The 17426-nt window shown below is 41.5% G+C and overlaps 1 protein-coding gene across 1 annotated transcript in view; it reads left to right on the forward strand.

Annotated features, from left to right (window-relative positions):
- The window catches only part of CSGALNACT1 (chondroitin sulfate N-acetylgalactosaminyltransferase 1), a 186962-nt gene that overhangs the window by 151060 nt on the left and 18476 nt on the right, over positions 1-17426 (forward strand). Inside the window, exon 5 of the mRNA XM_053463403.1 lies at positions 14118-14212. Coding sequence (XP_053319378.1) covers positions 14118-14212 — 95 coding nt within the window. The remainder of the gene's footprint in view (positions 1-14117; positions 14213-17426) is intronic.

Here is a 17426-nt window from a genome sequence, read left to right on the forward strand (position 1 = left end):
ACCCCCCAAAATCAAAATATTAATTTAGGAAAAAAACAAAAAGCCTGAATATAAGACGACCCTATAGGAAAAAAGTTTTACCAGTAAATATTAATTCATGTAAATTATTTTTTCATGTTTAATAAAAGCTATGATTGAGAAAAATATATTTTTTAAATTTCCTTTTATTTGCCAACCTGCCCCCCCCAGTTATGCCACTCTGCCCCCAGAAATGCTTTATACCCCCCTATTTGCCACTCTGCCCCATGATATGCCTTATACCCCTATATGCCACTCTGGCATATAGGGGGTTAAAAGGCATATCATGGGGCTGAGTGGCATATAGGGGGTTAAAATGCATTTCTGGAGGTATATAGGCATATCATGGGGCTGAGTGGCATATAGGGGGTTAAAATGCATTTCTGGAGGTCCAGAAATGCATTTTAACCCCCTATATGCCACTCAGCCCCATGATATGCCTTTTAACCCAGCATGTACTGGCTGCCTTGGCTTGATAGGAGTGTGATTGCTGTTAGCAGTTTGATATATATATATATATATATATATATATATATCAAACTGCTAACAGCAATCACACTCCTATCAAGCCAAGGCAGCCAGTACATGCTGGAACCTGGGGATGATAGTAGTGGGATTACAGCCTCCCTATGCCATGCTACAACCCCCACCCCCCTTACACATCCATGCTATCACACACAAACACATTTAAATACTCATTCATTCCATTAATCACACATACTTCACACATTAAACACACATTAATCACACATACTTACCCAAAAACCCTCCCCCACCCCCTTACCTGAACTGCAGATCTCTCACTCGAAGACTTCTGCAGGGGACCGGCTGTAGAGCAACTTCTCTGGCCCCGCCCCCAGAGGAGGGAGGGGGAGATAGAGCTCTGTGAGGACGCTGCAAGCTTCCTGTCCTCCTGCTTCTAACAGAAGAGACGCTGCTCGCGACCGGTAAGCAGCATGGCCCCAGCAGACATTTTTTGGGGGGTCTGAGAAGACGACCCCGATTATAAGACGAGGGGTATTTTTCAGAGCATTTGCTCTGGAAAAAACCTCGTCTTATAATCGAGCAAATACGGTATTACATACATATATACACATATATATATATATATATATATATACACACACACACACACATACACATTATATATATATATATATATATATATATATATATATACATATACTTACAGTTAGATGAGTGTCACAGCCATGTGGTTCTGGCCTGGAGAAGGAAGGGGCGGGGCCAGTTGTCACAGTGATTACAGGGAGGGGGAGTAAGTAGGAGCTGCTGCTGTGAGACGGTGAGTCAGACTAAACGGATTATATAATGAGGGGGATTTTTCAGAGCGTTTGCTCTGAAAAAACCCTCATTTTATAATCGATAATAATCGATTCAACTAATCGATAATGAAATTTGTTGCCAACGAATTTCATTATCGATTATTATCGATTTTATCGATTAGTTGTTGCAGCCCTACACCTTTCTCAACATTTCTACAAAAGGTATTATCTTTTTCCCAAGGAGAAGCATGCAGATCACGTTTAATTCGTGAATGTATCTTATTCTCTGCTATGTTTTTAGTAGGTTCTGATCTGAACACCTGAAAAGGACTGCAAGGAAAAAAGAAAAAAATTGCAAATACATTTAGTATAAAACAAGTAACGATAATATACTCAAACATTTTTGCATCTCCTGATGACCTCATTCTTCGTATCTTCACGAGGGGCTCTTGCCAATTCTCGTCTTATGTTGGTTAGCCAGCTGGGATTATTGTGCCCGATGGAATGGTTAATTTAGGAGCGTGGATTGGGTTTTGGCACCAATTTAAGATGAATGCAATGAATCCATGGTGTAATTTCAGCTACCTTTACAGCTGTTTTAGTGATACTTGGTATGGACCTTTCCATCTGAGCTGAAGATTCTTTTCCCGTTGGAAATGCTTTACTAGGACGTAATCACCTGGTTGGATGTGATGAATTGGTTTTTTCGTCCTCGGTGTTCGTGCGCACAGCAGCAACCTGGGATTTAAATTGCTCAAGAGATTTTATTAGTTTTTTACAATGCATTTCTATTGTGTCATCAGTTAGAGCATGATCATGTCTTAGTAACTCTAGAGTATTAGCAGCTATCATGGGTCGACCCATTATGAGTTCATGAGGAGAACATTTAATAGTTGAGTGTCGGGCATTTCTTATTTATATTAAGGCTATAGGTAATGCATCTGGCCATTTTAAACCTGTCTCGGCACATATTTTGCTAATATTATTCTTTAAGGTGCCGTTAGCGCGTTCTACTTTTCCTGCGCTTTGTGGATGGTAGGGACAATATAAATGGTATACAATTCCTAGCCTATGTGCTATCTCTTGCACTATTTCAGCAGTAAAATTATCAGAATATATATGCTGAGGAATTCCATACCTAGGAATGAACTCTTGTAGCAACTTTTCAGCAACTGTTAGAGTGTCCGCATGTTGGCAAGGATAGGCTTCTATCCAGCGGGAATATGTACACACCACCACTAATACATATTGATAATGTAAAGATCTAGGCATTTCAATGAAATCAATTTGCAAATTTTGGAAGTGTCCTCGAGGACACCTGTGCTGAACAGTGAGGTGGGAGAGCATTAGCTTCCACTTCTCCTTCTGATGTAACTACAGCATACCCAGTACAACGCCTGCCGTCAATATCCATAAATGAGGAACCATCTACAAAGTATTCAATATCGGGGTCAGTCAAAGGTCGCTCATACAATCGGTCGCGAGTAGTTTGTAATTGTTCTGTCAAAATCACACAATCATGATCTGGCAAAAGAGTGGCAGGATTTAACACTGTGCAACGGTGGACGGTGGCATTGGGTGTACCCTGCAAAACAATCTCATATTTATTCAGCCTACTATTAGTAAACTGTGTCGATCGACAGGTTAACAATGCACTCACTGCATGAGAAACCATCACTTTCAGTTCCTGTCCCTGAACTATGGCCTGTGCTGATTCCACTAAGGCAGCAGCCGCTGCCACAGCCCACAAACAAGGGGTTAATCCAGCTGCCACAGAATCAAGTGGAGTGCTGTAGTAGGCAAGGGGTCTCTGTCTCTCTCCGTGGCTCTGCTTTAGTACTCCAGAGGCATTACTCTGTATTTCATGACAAAACAAAGTAAATGGCATATCATAGTTAGGGAGCCCAAGAGCAGGGGCACTCCACAAAGCCTCTTTTAACTGAAAGGGTAAATCAATTCAGCATCGTCAGTATTAGGTTCAATACAGCCAGCATCAGCAAATTGTTACCAGTTTATCTAGCAGATCTCCAATTTCTAGCCAAAATGCCCTGGCTTGTTACAATTAAAACAAAAAACATTCTTTCTAATTTCCTTTCTAGAGGAAGATTGTCCGTTATCTCCCACTACATCAGACAGAGAGTTCTGTGAATAGAACTGTCTCTGACTTTCCATCAACATCTCTGTTCTTTCTCTCTAACTTTCTCTTGACGTTCCTTACTCACTTTCTTTTTGCTTTTCAAAATGTTTAGCAGCTGCTATCATTTCAGAAAGCGGCTTCTCTTCCCATCCTAAAACATTATTAGTGACACACTTATGGAAGTCTGGTAACAACCCTTTTACAAAACAAGATACAATCAACTGTCTTGCATTCTCCTCTGGATCTGTCACACCACTGTGTCCTATTACAACTTTCGCTACTCTGTCAGCGAATTCACTTACTGATTCATTCTTTCCTGGCATTGTAGAGTTAATTTTTCCCCAGTCAGGTCGCTGTGGCCATGCAGTCCCACAAGCTTGTATTATACGATCTATTGTCTGTTGTCTCTCAGTACTCAATCTCTCAATAAACGGTTCATTTGCCCAAGGTGTTACACCAGGAATTCTATTATAAGCGTCAATGAACTGTTTTCTCTCTGCGTCAGTCATGACCAAATCAAACAATTGCATAAAATCCCTTTTCACTGGATCATAAGCAGTAGACACACTACGTAATTCTTTACAAAACTGACCAACAATTTCAGGTCTGGGGAATCGATCTTTCAACAGCAATAATTCCCCTGGTGTCCATGGATGATGAACACCTCTCTCATCTCTAGCCCCCCCAGTCTCTCTCATGGGCATAGCATGCACAAATGTTTTTTCCTCAGCATCAGAATCTGAATGAGGATCTAAATGGGGCTTTCTGGATCTAGTTCTACATGATGGTCCTGTGGGCTGAATGTTGGACCTTGATATTCTAGGAGGTTTAGGTTGTCTTTCTTGGTCTAGGGGTGAAATAGGAGCTGGTGGTAAAATGGGACAAGCTCCAAAGAAAGTGGCAACTCTGCTTCTGGACCTGCACGGTGTTGATTAGAACCAGGCATATTAGGGTCTGCTGGTTGAGGTCCATTATATGAGGGTGGGTCAAATAATTCTTGAGTCCATAGATCAGATGGATCTAAGGATGGATATAGCGAATTATGGACCTTAGGTGGTCCTGGGGTTACAGACACCTCCTGTGCTTTCTTAGAAGTCTCAACAGGTTGAGGTGTTTGAGCATCTTTTTGATTCTTAAAGTTCCCTGCCGGACGGCAAGGATATTGGGAATTGGCAGAACAGGTGGGGTCTAGTAACTTCTGCTGTTTCTGTATTTTAACCTTGTCCCACCCTTCTTGATACCATTTCATAGAAAATCATTATCTCATTCCTTTTCACATCACACATATTCAAACATTCTTTCAAATTATCTAATATTTCTACATTCAAACTACCGCCAGCTGGCCAAACATAACGGCTTTCATTATCCTCTTCAGATATTCGCTTCCAATGAGACATATATTTTTCTGCCTCCTTTCCATGTTTCCTTATCATATATTCTAAGGGCGTCCCCTTAGGCACATTTTTTGACAACAAACTCCTCATCTCCACCGCTACAATAATCCGTGACTATGTACTTAAAAATATTTACACTAGTTCTCACCACTAGGTACTTTACAATAGCCCGTGATTATGTACTCAAATAGTTACACTAGTCTGTCACAACTAGGTACGTTACAATGGTCCCTGACCATGTACTTAAATAGTTACACTAGTCTTTCACAACTAGGTACGTTACAATGGTCCCTGACCATGTACTTAACAATAGTTACACTAGTCTCTCACAACTAGGTACGTTACAATGGTCCCTGACCATGTACTTAAATAGTTACACTAGTCTTTCACAACTAGGTACGTTACAATGGTCCCATGTACTAAAAACATTTATCACAATTAAACAATTCAAGATCTTATAGGTCTTACTTACTCAACTCTGGATCCCGTCACACGGATGGAATACCGAGGACGACCTTACCCTCATCCACCCAATAATTAAACTATAGGCATTTCAAAAGGTGCCTTACCTCTTTTTGATGGCCAAGGATTAGGTGGATCAAGGTTTAGTCCGCTCCTTCGGTTACCGCTTCTGAGACTGTTGGGATCCTGGACGAGCCCCCAAGTGTGAATGTCGGCAAGAAATCTGACGACACCAGTTCAATGAGTTGAGTAAGCAAGAGCTTCTTTATTCAAGTGCGCACAGGGGAGAGTCCAGTTCGCAGACTTCTCTCCCCCTCCTTAATTTTCTAACAATATATAGGCAAAGAAGCGCAAACAGTTATTAGCATATTATCTAGCCATCTGTTGGTATATTTACTTTGATTTGCTGACACACACGGTTTAAAGAGGTCAAGAAAGATAGCCCCACCCAGACATGTGAAATCTTTACTTACAGAAGGTCAAGAAAGGGACAACTTGTCCTTTGTCGTGGCGGACTCTGATTCTTTTGCAACTAGGCACTTAGAGCAAAGAAAACACACGAAAACATACCATACGTACACATTCTTCCGAGACACAAACAAGACATAAGTAAACTAAGAAATGAGGTAGACAGGTGATTGTAGTGTTATCTTATCTGCTATCAGCAGAATAAGCAATGAGGTAAAGATCATTGTGCTGACATCCAGAATCAGCAAAATTCTTCAACTTCCACACCGTCAACAGCAGGGCGGTCGGGAACAGGTTGTTCCCTCTCTTCGTGAGCAGAATCCTCATAAGAGGAAATATCAGCTTGTTCAGAATAATCAGATGCCTCCTCAGAAGCCGACTCAGAGTCGGACGAGTCGGAAAAGGATTTAGCCTTTTTCCACCTGCGCATCGAATTTGCCCGATGGTGGGCTCTCTTACGTGGTGTAACCACGTCCTCAGTGACAGGGCGTACCTTGTCCGTCTTATTAGTTTTGGAGGACTTTAGGGGAGCTATATGATGAGACTTTGAAGAAGCTTTACGCCCTACAGAAACCTCAGTATTGTCAAGGCCAGTAAAATCAGGGTTATGAGACATAACAGGGAACTGCACAGCCTTAAATGCTGAAGCAATAGACGTAATATTGGAGGACATAACATCCATAGCAGATTGCAAGGCTTGATTAACAGATTTGGCCATAGTAGCATCAAGGAGTGAATGAAACTCCTCAGTAAAAGCATCCCCTTGAGAATCATTAGGGCCGGAACCCTCACCATGTGAGCCAGAAGACCGCTGACCAGAAGTCATTGGCAGCTCAGCAGGAGCAGATGGCTTACAAGGGAACATATTGCAAGTGATAACTGACCTGAACAATGCAAAACGAGAGTAATCTCGGCAAAAAGCACTAAGGCGAAGTGAAGGGCGAGACAGAAAAACGTGGAACTGCCGAAAATGGCCGCCGCGGCACGAAACAACGGTACATAATGGCCTGACAAGAAGAAAACAAGAACTTACCTGATCAAAGATGGCCGCCGCGCGTCAGACGTACGACGCGCATGCGCGAAACCTGAAGGGAGAAAACCGGGAGGCCGCAGAGAGACGAAGCAGAGCGGCAGACGGAGGAAAACAGAAAAGGTAAGGACGAAAACTGAGCTTAAAAAACGCCGAAAATCACATAAAAAGGGCACAGTCAACGGGAAAATGACATAGCCCACCCGGCCCGGACGAACGGGGGCGGAGGGAGGAAAACAATAATGTAAAAATCGAAGGGTAACGACAGAACAAATCAGGAATACTTATCTCTGAGGGAGCAGCAAAGAAAAGAGGAAGCTGTTCAGGATGTAGACGAGTATATAGGAGGAGGGATATCCTTGGAGGTCCCTCATTGGCTATGGATGTATTGTGATTGGTGTATTTGTACATCTACATTTTTTCTGTTTGTTAACATTTTCTCTTTCTTTGCTGCTGAGGGAATAAAGAAAAGAGATAAGCATAATGGGAGCCTCCGTGTCTTTATAAATTTAACTTTTTTAGCCTTTCTTCATAACTAAAACTTTCCATTTCCTTTATTAGTTTTGTGGCCAGTGTTCCCTCTAAGCTGTGCGCTTGTGCGCACGCACATAGCTTTAAGAGGGAGCGCACACAAACAAAAATTGTGCGCACAACCAGTTGCGTACCGAACGGGGGGGGCGGTCTGCTACTGGTTGTGTGCACGGCACCCCTCCAGAGACGGACAGCAATGTCCGCCGCTAGAGGTGCAGGCTCGGTTAGAGGGAGATCAAGGATCTCCCTCTAACCGTCTTAAAAAAAATCTGTTAATACAGACCTCCGATCCTGCTCCCTTGCGATGAGCGCGGCAACTGATGCTGTGCATCGGGATTTGATGCCATATCCCGGCGCACAGCACTGAAGCCACGCCCACCGCCTCCACTGCACTGAAAGAAGAGGACACAGAAGAGGAAGAACGAAGAAGAGGAAGAACGAAGAGGAGGAAAAGTGACAGGTAGGAAAACATTCTGTGAGAGTGAATTAGTAAGTGTGTGAGAGTGATGGGTGTAGTTTAAACTGAATGTTTGTGAATGAGTGTGTTTGTGTGTGTGTGTGTGTGATAGCATTGCATAGGGTGGCTGTAATCATATTCCTATCATGCTCAGGTTCCAGCATGTACTGGCTGCCTGAGCATGATAGGAGTGAGATTGCTGTTAGCAATTCTATTTTTTTGTTCAATTTTGGTGTGTTAACCACATCTTTATTAAAAGTTAGTAACACACCAAAATTGGACAGAAAAATTCGATAACAATATTAATATATAAATATGATTGCTAACAGCAATCCCACGCCTATCATGCCCAAGCAACCAGTACATGCTAGAACCTGGACATGATAGGAGTGTGATTGCTGTTTATCATATATATGTTATTGATTTTTTTTTTTGTCTTGATTTGGTGCGTTACTTTTAATAAAAGTGTTTTTGTTTTGTTTTTGTTTTTAAAGGTGTTTCTAAATTTTCAGGTCCAGAATTTTCATTTCAGTGTATATATTCAATGTATAGTGATAGGTGTTGTGTTGTACCACGGTCAATGTGTGCCTCTGTATATAGTGATATATAGTGATGTACCACCGTCAGTGCGTGCCTCAGTATATAGTGATAGATGTTCTGCTGTACCACTGTTAGTGTTTGCCTCAGTATATAATGTTAGCAGTTATGCTGTACCACCCTCAATGTTTGCCTCAGTATATAGTGATAGCAGTTATGCTGTACCACCGTCAATGTTTGCCTCAGTATATAATGATAGCAGTTATGCTGTAACACGGTCAATGTCTGCTTCAGTATATAGTGATAGGTGTTATGTTGTACCACCGTCAATGTCTGCCTTAGTAAATAATAAGTTATGCTGTACCCCTGTCAATGTTTGCCTAACGATAGAAGCTATGCAGTTTTAAAGAGTGTGTGTGTGGGGGTCCCATGTACAGGATCCGCCCCAGGTGCCAAATACTCTAGGTACACCCCTGCGCACAACAGTTTTTCCCAATTTTTTTTTATCCTTTATGCGGCCTGGAGCCTCCTCTTGTGATTCGCTCATAATTTACTTATGCAGTGAGAATTTCACCTTTAAAAAAACATTACAGTAAGTAATACTGTTGTGTAACTAATACTACATTATCACACTATAATGTAGTGTTATTAACCATGAGCGAGCTGTACCAAAAATATAGAATAACAATTTAAATTTAACACTTGCAGAAGCATATTGTGCGCACAAAATTTTGGCTCTGGGAAAATTTTTGCACAAGAGAAATTTTCTGCGCACACCACCTAAGAAAAATTAGAGGGAACATTGTTTGTGGCCCTCATCTGAACTCTCTAGTTCCAAAATGTCTTTAAGAAAAAGCGCCCATGATTCATCTGCATATTCAAGGTGGGTTCTTACCATGGACCTGTAAAGAGGCAGAATTATATCTTCCTCCCATGATTCAATACTCCTTTTAATACATGCCAATATCTTATTTGCCTTTGCAGCCGCTAGCTGGCACTGTACACTCCTGCTAAGTCTATTGTCTACAATTACTCCCACATTTTTTTCATTAGTAGATTTCCCCAAGGAAACACCATTTAAATGATACGTTGCATTTTTCTTATTATGCCCAAAATGCATAATTTTACATTTGTCTACATTGAATCTCATTTGCCATTTATCAGCACAGTTACCCAATTTATCCAAATCCTCTTGCAGTGAACACACACATCTAGTTCAGCCTTTATTACCCTACTTAATTTTGTGTCATCGCCAAACACTAAAACCTGGCTCCCTATGCCCACTGGAAGATCATTAATAAACAAAAAAAGATGCGGACCCAGGAGAGATCCCTGAGGTACTCCACTTATCACATCTTTCCAGTTTGAGAACTTCCCATGTACCACAACTCTCTGTGTTGTATCTTTCAGACAATTCTCAATCCACAGACAAACATACCAATTTGTACAGTAACCTTTTGTGTGGAACCATATCAAATGTTTTAGCATAAGTCTAATTATATCACATCCACCGCAGCACCCATAATTCCAAGTTTTTTGCTTTATGCCAATCTGTGGGCACGATGCCTGAAATAAAAGAATTGCTGAAAATTAGAAACAGTGGTCTCGCCAAGGCCTGGTTTAGTTCTTTATGTACCTGTGGGTGTATACCATGCGGCTTTGTCTACCTTAACACCATTTAATTGTTTGAACACTTTTTCTTGTGTCAGCCAATCACATGCTTGCTGTGACTGTTCTATAAAAGTAGCTTGCAGGTTCTTGTCCATTGCCTCTTCCTTGGTAAAAAACAGAAGAAAAGAAAATATTTAAAAATAACTGCTTTGCCTCTGTTGTGGGGATCATCTCCCCCATTTCAGATAACAAAGATCTAGCATTTTGAGGCTTTTACTTTTTGCTATTTATGTACTGTATTGGCCCGAATATAGGCCTCACTCCCCCTATATTCAAGGTTTAGCGCAGGAATGTGCTGTTCGTGTCGCCCGACGCCTGGAACATGCAGTTCCGGGCGCCAGACGGGTGTTTTTTTCTTTTAGGATCCAGATCCCTCGCAGCACTGCAGGGGACATGGATCCTCCTCAACCTCCGCTGCCAGAACATCTATGGCATAACCGTCTGTAGAAGTGCCGGCAGCGGAGGTTGTCTACGCGTATCGCACAGACGCCACCTGCTGGCCCCGATAGAAACCAGGGAGTCTGGGGGTACATTGGTATATCAGGGGGGTAGAGTGGCACTTCTAGGGGGGACAAAGCATGTCTGGGGGGTCAGAGTGGCATATCTAGAGGGGATAAAGTATATCAGGGGTTATAGAGTAAATCTGGGTGCAGAGTGGCATATCAGGGGTTATAAAGCATAATTGGGTGGGCAAAGTGTCATATCAGGGGTTATAAAGCATATCAGCAGAGTGTCATATCTGGGGGCAGAGGGGCATATCTATAAGTAAGGTGCAAAATGACTATTGGTTTTCTGTTTGTATATAACATATCCTGACAAACTATATAATAGATACCAAAAATGTTAAAATACATGTATTCCTGTTTATTAGATAAAATACTGTTTTACCATTCCACTAATGTGTATTTTTTCTTTAAAAATAATTTATTCTTAAAAATAGCACCAAACTTTAAGGGTGTGGCCTATATTCGGGTGCGGCCTATATTCGAGTCAATACGGTATTTAAAGATTTTTTGGGGATTGCACTTGTTCTCCTTAGCAATTATTTTTTCATTCTCCAGTTTAGCTAATTTAATTGCATCTTTGCAGGCTTTGTTGGCCTCTTTATATTTTGCAAACACCTCTGCTGATCCCTCAGCTTTATTATGTTTTAATGCTACTTTCTTTTTCTTTATTAGCAATATTGGTTTTAGTTTGCTTCCTTTATATTTGTTTCTAAAGGGTCTAAATTTATATGTATGTACCTTCTGTGTTTTCCCCCAAAATAATCCACCCTAGTCAACAAGATCAAGGGATGTATTAAATTTGCTGGCCTAAATTCAGTGTTTTGGTGGGGCCCATACCAATTTGCCTTAATGGCAAAGCCCATGCATTGTTTTCAATGGGTTTTGGGGCCGCCCATTGTCCTTAAGGGGCTAAATTGATCTCAAGGGATACCATGTTATGGTCACTATTCCCCAAGTGCTCCCTTACTTGGATGTTTAACCCCTTAACGACAAAGCCCGTACATGTACGGGCTTGCAGTGCAGCGTGATAACGACAATGCCAGTACATCAAAGATCGCGGCGGCGCCCAGCAAAAACAGCTTAGGAAGAGATCGGAATCGCTCCCTAAGCATAAACTGTGTTGCTGACGTGCCTCAATATCGAGGCATGTAGCAACACAACCCCCCTACCCCGATAGATTCATGATTGCTCCGAAGAGCAACCACAAGTGCCATCATGTAAATGACTTTGCCGTCATTCACAAGATGGCATTAACAATAGATCTGAGTTCACAGACCCTCTTGAGAACTCTCTAGCTCCTCCCGAAGGTTGAATGCAGGTACTGCATCCAACCATGCAGGGTCAATGGAACCCAGCTCACTAATTAGTAAAAAAAAATGTAAACAATTACAAAAAAATTTAAACGTAAATTAATGTTCAAAAAAAATTAAAAAAATACGGTAACATGTAAAAATCCCCACTGTCACAAAAAAAAAGTTTTTAATGAGCAATTCCTACAATTCTTTATCTTCACAAAAATTCCCGCATGGAAAGCGTTAAAATATTGGCATTATAAATGCCCATAGGATGTCTACTTTTAAAAAATGTATGAGTTGATGGGGTAAATTGAATTGAAAAGAAAAAAAAATTACTACCATGAAGTTTGACAAAGGCTGATTGTAGAACTAGTGCATGGAAATGGTTAAAATACCAGCATTTGAAACCTTGGGGTGTCTAGTTTTTAAAAATATATGGTTTGATGGGGTAAATTGTATTGGCCGGCTTCAAAGGTACCCAAAATAGCACATGGGGCAGAACAGGGCCAGCCCAAGGCAAAATGTCGCCTGGGGCGAATTTTAAAATGCCGCCCCCCCCCCTTATCTACCCTTCCTCTCCCTCCGTCCCTGCTGCCCCCCCTTATCTACCCCTTCCTCTGTACTTACCTTTCAGCAGTCCTGCGGCGAGTCTCCCCTTCGGTCTCGGTGCCGGCTTGTAATGCTGAGCGCCGGAAATGAGGTAATCTTCCGGCATTCAGCCTTACAAGCCGGCACCGAGACCGAACAGGGAGACTCGCCGCAGAGGAGAGAGAGAGGGGCGCCGAGCGGGTACTGACAGCTTGGTAAGCGAAAACCACTCGGCGCCCCTTTCTCTCTCTTTCGCTTTAAAAAAAACAAAAAAAAAAAAGGGCTTGGTTGCCCCACTCGGCTCCGTTGTCGGGCCAGCCCTGGGGCAGAATGACCAGCTTTGGGGAAAAAATGGTTTTGAAATAGCAAAACGCTAGTGGTACTTATTGCCTCATAACGTGCGGAAAAAAGCAAAAAAAAACATAAAAACATTGGGTATTTCTAAGCTCAGGACAAATAGTAGAATCTATTTAGCAGGCTTTTTCATTAATTTTTGCAGATGAGTAAAAGTTTTTTGTTTAAAAAGTGAAAAAAAGTAATTTTTTAACAAAAAATCACCATATTTTATCATTTTTCTTATAGTAAATTAGATGATATGATAAAAATAATGGTATCTAAAGAAAGCCCTCTTTGTCCTGGAAACAAACAATATATAATGTGTGTGGAAGCACGAAATGAGAAAATCACAGCTAAACAGCAACACTGAAAAATGTTAAAAGAGCCATTGTCCCACAATATACTACAAGTAAGAAACAGTATTGTCCTTAAGGGGTTAAGTACAGCTCATTGTTGTTAGTTATTACCAGATCCAGACATGCATCTCCTCTGGTTGGTGTCTGACAAAAAATGTTATTCAACAAATTCAGAAATTTACTGCTTTTAACCAAAATTGGTAGTTCCATTTTTCCAATCTACTTCTGGGTAATTAAAATCCCCCATAATGATATTAAACCATATTTGGTGGTTTGTAACAAATTTGACCCATATTTGACCTATATTTCCTAAACAACATGTAGCCCTCCAAATTGATTGACCAATCCCATGTGTTATCCCACCATGTTCCTGCTACCAACTCATACTCCCTTATTTTACAAGTTAAACTTCTGGCATTTGCAAGCATACACTTAATGACACTGTCATGTTCCCTTTGCGATTTCATTTTGAAGGTGTTTATGAACTTCTTCCTGTAATCCGTACTAACCAAGCCCCCAGATCCACCCACCTTGGTACTAACTAAGTTGCCTTCCCTTTCTGTATTGTCTAGGACAGTGTTTATTGGTCCCTCCCCCCATTCCTAGTTTAAAATCCCCTCCAACCGTCTAGCCATCCTTTCCCCAAGCACATGAGTTGTGGTTGCCGCTTCCTTAAATCACTATTAAGTATGAAGGGCCATGTCTAACATATTTCTCCTGCAAGAATGGCTGAGTTGTCCATACATAAAGTCTAATAATTTTACACAGCCAAGTCCTCCGTGCAGCAAAAGCTCACTGGAGTTAACACTTCATAATGTGCACTGAAGTCAAAGAGCTGGAACGCAACTCTCCTGTCAGCTATCTCTTTGGTGAATAGACTCCAATTCCTCTGCAACAGATCTAGCTTCAGTGCACACTGGTCATAGACAGTCAGCATTAATTACAATGGAGAAGTGTTTGATCATAAAATAATGAAGTTACCACCAGATTGTGAATACGCCATATCATACATAGCAGTGATTAATAGATTTTTTTCCCCAATTTTTAGGAAAGCGTGTCTTCTACCCTGTGCTTTTCAGTCAGTACAACCCAGCTATAATTTATGGACATCACAATGCAATTCCATCCATTGACCAGCAACTGGTAAGTTATTTGTGGACCAAATAACGCCAGAAAACCAAAGTAGACTGTGTCTCCTGTCATAGAAAGAGTTAGGCTGCCTTTTTGACAAGACTTTATAAAGCTAATTGTGACTTTCACCTTCTCTGGATTTTTTTTTCTATGTAAAGGGATTTTACAAGGTTGAGTCCCAGCTCATTAATTCACAGAGGAACGATGACTCATAGAGTCAGAGAGTCGTCCGAAGATTCAAATGATTCAAATGATTCGAATCTTACAGGGATCCGGATCTTACAGGGATCCGAATCTTACAGAGATTCGAATCATTCAGAGAATGATACCATACTGATACCATACTTTTATAAATAAATACATTAATAATGTTCACTGCCAACAGGATTTAGATTCCCCTGAGTTTGCCCCCCTTTAATATTCAGATTTGGGGGGGTCGTCTTATAATTGAGCAAATACGGTATATAAATCTTATTCCATAGTGCTGTAGAATGGGTATTCTACAGCGGTAGGGAATATGATTTATTTAATTATAAATTTTAATAATCTGTGTGAAAATTATCACAAGATTGGTGGCAAAATGATTGCATTAAAACTGTCAAAATACCCCAGGTTGAATATCCTGTATTGTCTACTTTTGAAAAATATGTACGAATTTTTTTTTTTCAAGACAGTCTGGTCACTAAGGGACTTTGCAAGTTATAGAGCAATATAGATATATATATACCGTATTTGCTCGATTATAAGACGACCCTGATTATAAGACGACCCCCCAAAATCAAAATATTAATTTAGGAAAAAAACAAAAAGCCTGAATATAAGACGACCCTATAGGAAAAAAGTTTTACCAGTAAATATTAATTCATGTAAACTAATTTTCATATTTAATAAAAGCTATGATTGAGAAATATATATATATTTTATTTCCTTTTATTTGCCAACGTGCCCCCCCAGTTATGCACATCTGCCCCCAGGCTTGCCACTCTGCCCCCAGAAATGCCTTATACCCCCCTATTTGCCACTCTGCCCCATGATGTGCCTTTTAACCCTCTATATGCCACTCTGCCTCCAGATATGCCTTTTAACCCCCTATATGCCCCTCTGCCCCATGATATGCCTTATACCCCTATATGCCACTCTGGCATATAGGTGGTTAAAAGGCATATCATGGGGCTGAGTGGCATATAGGGGGTTAAAATGCATTTCTGGAGAGATATATATATACTGCTATCACACTCCTATCAAGCCAAGGCAGCCAGTACATGCTGGAACCTGGGGATGTTAGAATGCCATGCTACCACCCCCACCCCCTTACACATCCATGCTATCACACACACACACACACATACACACACTCATTCACAAACATTTAAATACTCATTCATTCCATTAATCACACATGCACACACACACACGCTCAAACCCCCCATCCCCTTACCTGAACTGCAGATCTCCCGCTCGCAGACTTCTGCAGGGGCCCGGCTGTGCGAGCAACTTCTCTGGCCCCGCCCCCAGAGGAAGGAGGGGGGAGGTAGAGTTATGTGAGGACTGTGCTAGCTTCCTGTTTCCTGCTGCTAATAGCAGAGACGCTGCTCGCGATCAAAGCCCGGTAAGCAGCACGGTCGAAGCAGAATGAGGTCTGATTAGAAGACGACCTCGATTATAAGACGAGGGGTATTTTTCAGAGCATTTGCTCTGGAAAAAAACTCGTCTTATAATCGAGCAAATACGGTATATATATGTGTATGTGTATATTTGTGCCTACATACATATGTGCCTACATATGTATGTATATATATATACACAGTACTTATAGCATCTTCCACTTCCCTCCTGTGAGTGTGTATTTGTGTGCGTGTACGTGTGTTTTTGTATGAATATATCCGGCCTATCAAAAAACTTTAAAAATATGTATAAACAATTACAAATATCACAAACACACATACAGTATATCCATACTGTATGTGTGTTTGTGATATTTGTATTTGTATACAAAAAACTTTTACTCATCTGCAAAAATTAATGAAAAAAACCTGCTAAATAGATTCTACTATTTTTCCTGAGTTTAGAAATACCCAATGTTTTTATGTTTTTTTGCTTTTTTCTGCACATTATGGGGCAATAAGTACCAGTAGCGTTTTGCTATTTCAAAACAATTTTTTCCCCAAAGCTGGTAATTCTGCCCCATGTGCTGTTTCGGGTATCTTTGAAGCCGGCCGATGCAATTTACCCCATCAAACCAAATGTTTTTGAAAACTAGACACCCCAAGGTATTTCAAATGCTGGTATTTTAACCAGTAGCGTACCTAGCGGGGGGCGGGGGGGCGGTCCGCACCGGGTGCCGCTCATCAGGTGGGTGCCAACTTGCCGGCACCCCTCCAGAGACGGACAGCAATGTCCGCCGCTGGAGGAGAAGGCTCGCAAGGGAGCGGTATCGGAGGTCTTTAACAGACCTCCGGCTCCCTTGAGTGGGTGGAACCGGCTTAAAATCACTCAAGGGAGCCGAAGGTCTGTTAAAGACCTCCGATACTGCTCCCTCGCGATCTGCGCGGCAACTGCTGCTGTGCGCCGGGGTTTGTTGTCAGATCCCGGCGCACAACACTGAAGCCGCGCCCACCGCCGTCCGTGCCCTCTGAACCAGGAAGAAGACAGAAGAAGAGGAGCGAAGAGAAAGAAAAGGAGCTGACTGCTGTAAGAAGAAAAGAGGAAAGGTAGGAAATAATTCAGTTAGAGTGACAGTGAGAGTGGATTGGTATGTGTGGATTGGTATGTGTGGAATCTGTGGATTGGTAAGTGTGGATTGGCATGTGTGGAATCTGGATTGGTATGTGTGGATTGGTAAATGTGAAATCTGTGGATTGGTAAATGTGGATTGGTATGTTTGGAATCTGTGGATTGGTATGTGTGGATTGGTATGTGTGGATTGGTAAATGTGAAATCTGTGGATTGGTAAATGTGGATTGGTATGTGTGGATTGGTATGTGTGGAATCTAGATTGGTATGCGTGGAATCTGTGGATTGGTAAATGTGGATTGGTATGTGTGGAATGTGTGGATTGGTATATGTGGATTGGTATGTGTGGATTGGTAAATGTGGATTGGTATGTGTGGATTGGTATGTGTGGAATCTGTGGATTGGTATGTGTGGAATCTGTGGATTGGTAAGTGTGGATTGGTATGTGTGGAATCTGTGGATTGGTATGTGTGGAATCTGTGGATTGGTAAAT

Source organism: Spea bombifrons, chromosome 1, assembly GCF_027358695.1.
Source record: "Spea bombifrons isolate aSpeBom1 chromosome 1, aSpeBom1.2.pri, whole genome shotgun sequence".
Lineage (NCBI taxonomy): Eukaryota > Metazoa > Chordata > Amphibia > Anura > Pelobatidae > Spea > Spea bombifrons.